This window comes from Lottia gigantea (genome assembly GCF_000327385.1).
Source record: "Lottia gigantea unplaced genomic scaffold LOTGIsca_604, whole genome shotgun sequence".
In the NCBI taxonomy this organism is placed as follows: domain Eukaryota; kingdom Metazoa; phylum Mollusca; class Gastropoda; family Lottiidae; genus Lottia; species Lottia gigantea.
In genome coordinates, this window is record NW_008710063.1 from 11,860 (window position 1) to 14,716 (window position 2,857).

Here is a 2,857-nt window from a genome sequence, read left to right on the forward strand (position 1 = left end):
TTATCTACTTGTTATTGTTACGTTACTTGTTATCTATGAAATATTGTACAGTGTTAATCTATGAAATAAATAAACAAAGCCTGCAATAGATATATGTAAACTTTCTATTTTCTTTAATACTTAAATCCAGACCGACATTTAGTAAATGCATATTATTCGAGGTTATTTCAAGGGCGATTTTCTCCCAAGGTTTGACGTGCCTAAATGACACCGTGTCAATATAAGAGCGCCTTAAGTGTGAATATATACTCATTGTAAGGTGTGCCTAAATTACGCTGTTCCTAATGACCTATGTCTAATTGACCGTGTGCCTAAATGAAAAGTGCCTAAAGTACCGTGTCTTACTGCCCTGTACTTATAATTTATTTGTTTCCAATTGACTGCTTATCATAAATTTTATGCCAGACAAGGCAACATACGCTTTAGTCTGAAAAATGAATTTTCTCATAATCTTAAAGATAATCTATATGTCAAGACAATACCTAAAAACAAATTATCATAAAATTGAAACATGGCCAAGATCTCATCAACATCTATTTCAAATTGCATCAAAATTGGATAACCACTGTAGTCACTTTACAGATCAATCTTGACAGCCTTTAATAATTAAAATATCGTAAAATTCAAATTGATCACTATATACATACATACTAAGTTTGATAAAACATTTGAAGTTATATTGTGTCTACACACATTCAAGGGCTCCTCCAATTATTACCAAATTCGAACTTGGACTGAGATCCTATTAGTAAATACATCAAGATTGGATAAAAACTTTGGCCTCTATCGTGCCTACAATCCAAATATGACGCGTTTTTCCCCCAATAACTCCGAAACCATTATCGTAACAAGTAGACACAAGTATGATTTGTTAATTGTAATACGAAGCTAGTGGTAAAGCTTTAAGACTAACTTTCAAAATTTGGGAAACATGTAGAACTTTGTGGAGCCAAATTGGGCTAGAAAATCATATGCATAAAATATCTAGGACTGCTACGTTTTTGTACCGCTTTGTAAAAGCTTTGGCAGCAACTTTGTTTCAACCCGATAGTAGGCTCAGATCTTTTCAGTCAACCCGCGTAAGGTGCATACAAATACGGGTTTGTGATCCTGGGGTGCATTTAAGATCCATGCGTAAGGTTGTCCCTATCAAATGTAAAATCTCAAGTATAAAACAAACCTAGAAAATAATTGTATTAAGGTTAGTTTTTATTCTGTAACACTGTACAATATATCATTGATAACATCAAACATAACAATAACAAATAGATAACAATTTAAAACAATAACAAATTCAAAATCTGATAACACGAGGTTTTCTCATCTTCTCTTCTCTACTTCTATTACCTCGAGATTTTTTACTCTGGAAAATTGATAATTCTTCACTAAATTTTGGGTCTAACATTTGAATATAATCACAGGGTTCACACAGATTCTGAAATATAAAACAGGGTGGATCTATTTAATATTATTTCAATGGAAAAGTAATACGACAAATTGTTTAAGTAATACCTATTGCAATAATTTTATGATTTATGAATAATTCTATTATATGAAATTTAAATATATTTACCTGTGTTTGTTCATAAAAAGCTTTATATCCGCCATCTAGAATATAGACTTCTGGGTAATATAGACTAGGATAATTATCACTATTCAATAATCGGTCTTGAGATCGAAGATATCGTAATCTGAAAAAGAACAATATATAACGTATAATTTCGGGAATATTGCGGCTAATGTATTATACGCAACACATTCAAATAAGTATAAGTCCGATAATAGCATGCACTTGTTTGAATATTTGATACTTACAGTGTAGGTGCTCTCTGTGAAGAAAATTCACAATGAAATATTAGAATTTTAGGTTTATCTTGTAATTGTAATAAATTATCTATAGAATCTTTAATATAAGTATTAATTGCTCCCTGGATATGACCACCATCATATTCATATTGATATCTACAATCTAGTATCATATGATTATTATCTATAGTTGGGTATTTTCCATTTAATAAATCTTCAACCTGAAATATAAATGATATACTTAATATTTATACAGATCAAATATAAAACAGTTCACTATTCATATTTGGTTTTAATAATATCCTATATGAAATTTATAAGAATAAAAAATGTGCTTGAATATTACTTACAGTTTGAGGTGAAATAGACTTGAGATCTTTATGTTTACCACATACAGTAGGTAGACTATAAGGTCGACTACAATCAGCTATTAATTCTACATCATCTGATAATCTTTCTACAGCTGATTTAATTCGTTCATCTTCTTGTCTTTCATTTATTTCTTCTTTTATTTCTTCATTTCTAACTTGTACCATCTTATTCTTATTATAACACACCGGTGATGACTTCAAATCAATTTCCATCATATTCTTCCTCATTTGTTGAGATAAATTACGACAAGCTTTCTTCGGTCGACGGATTTCAAACTGTCATAGAAAAGCAGAATTGTGCAAGTTTAAGGAAAATGAAATTGACAAAAAAATGAACAGAGGTTCCGAAGGTTACTTTTCCATATACATGTAGATAAATCAAAGCTTAACAACCACCACCTTATAGTTTCGATAAATAGAGGATGAATTATTAAAGAGAATTTTTGTTTACCATATTTTCTGTAGATTTTCCATTTTCTATAGATTTTGTTTTTAAAGGTAAAGATTGTCAATGAAGAGAGAATGAAGTGATAATGATTTAAGATAAAATACATGACGATATTTATAGTGATAATGAATATAATTTCGAGTGAATTATATCATTATGATTACTAATCATTTTCTATCATAACTAATTATATTTCTGTTTTAATTACAGTCATTATATTTCTATGTGAGTA

General features: G+C 29.5%; 1 protein-coding gene across 1 annotated transcript; it reads right to left on the bottom strand.

Annotated features, from left to right (window-relative positions):
- Window positions 1-1,294: 1,294 nt before the first annotated feature.
- On the bottom strand, window positions 1,295-2,342 carry LOTGIDRAFT_146017 (hypothetical protein; the record flags this gene model as incomplete). The annotated part of the gene is made up of 4 exons (XM_009064171.1): window positions 1,295-1,435; window positions 1,574-1,691; window positions 1,816-2,027; window positions 2,157-2,342. 4 exons carry the CDS (start codon window positions 2,340-2,342, stop codon window positions 1,295-1,297), a joined length of 657 nt encoding a protein of 218 aa, XP_009062419.1.
- Window positions 2,343-2,857: the final 515 nt, after the last annotated feature.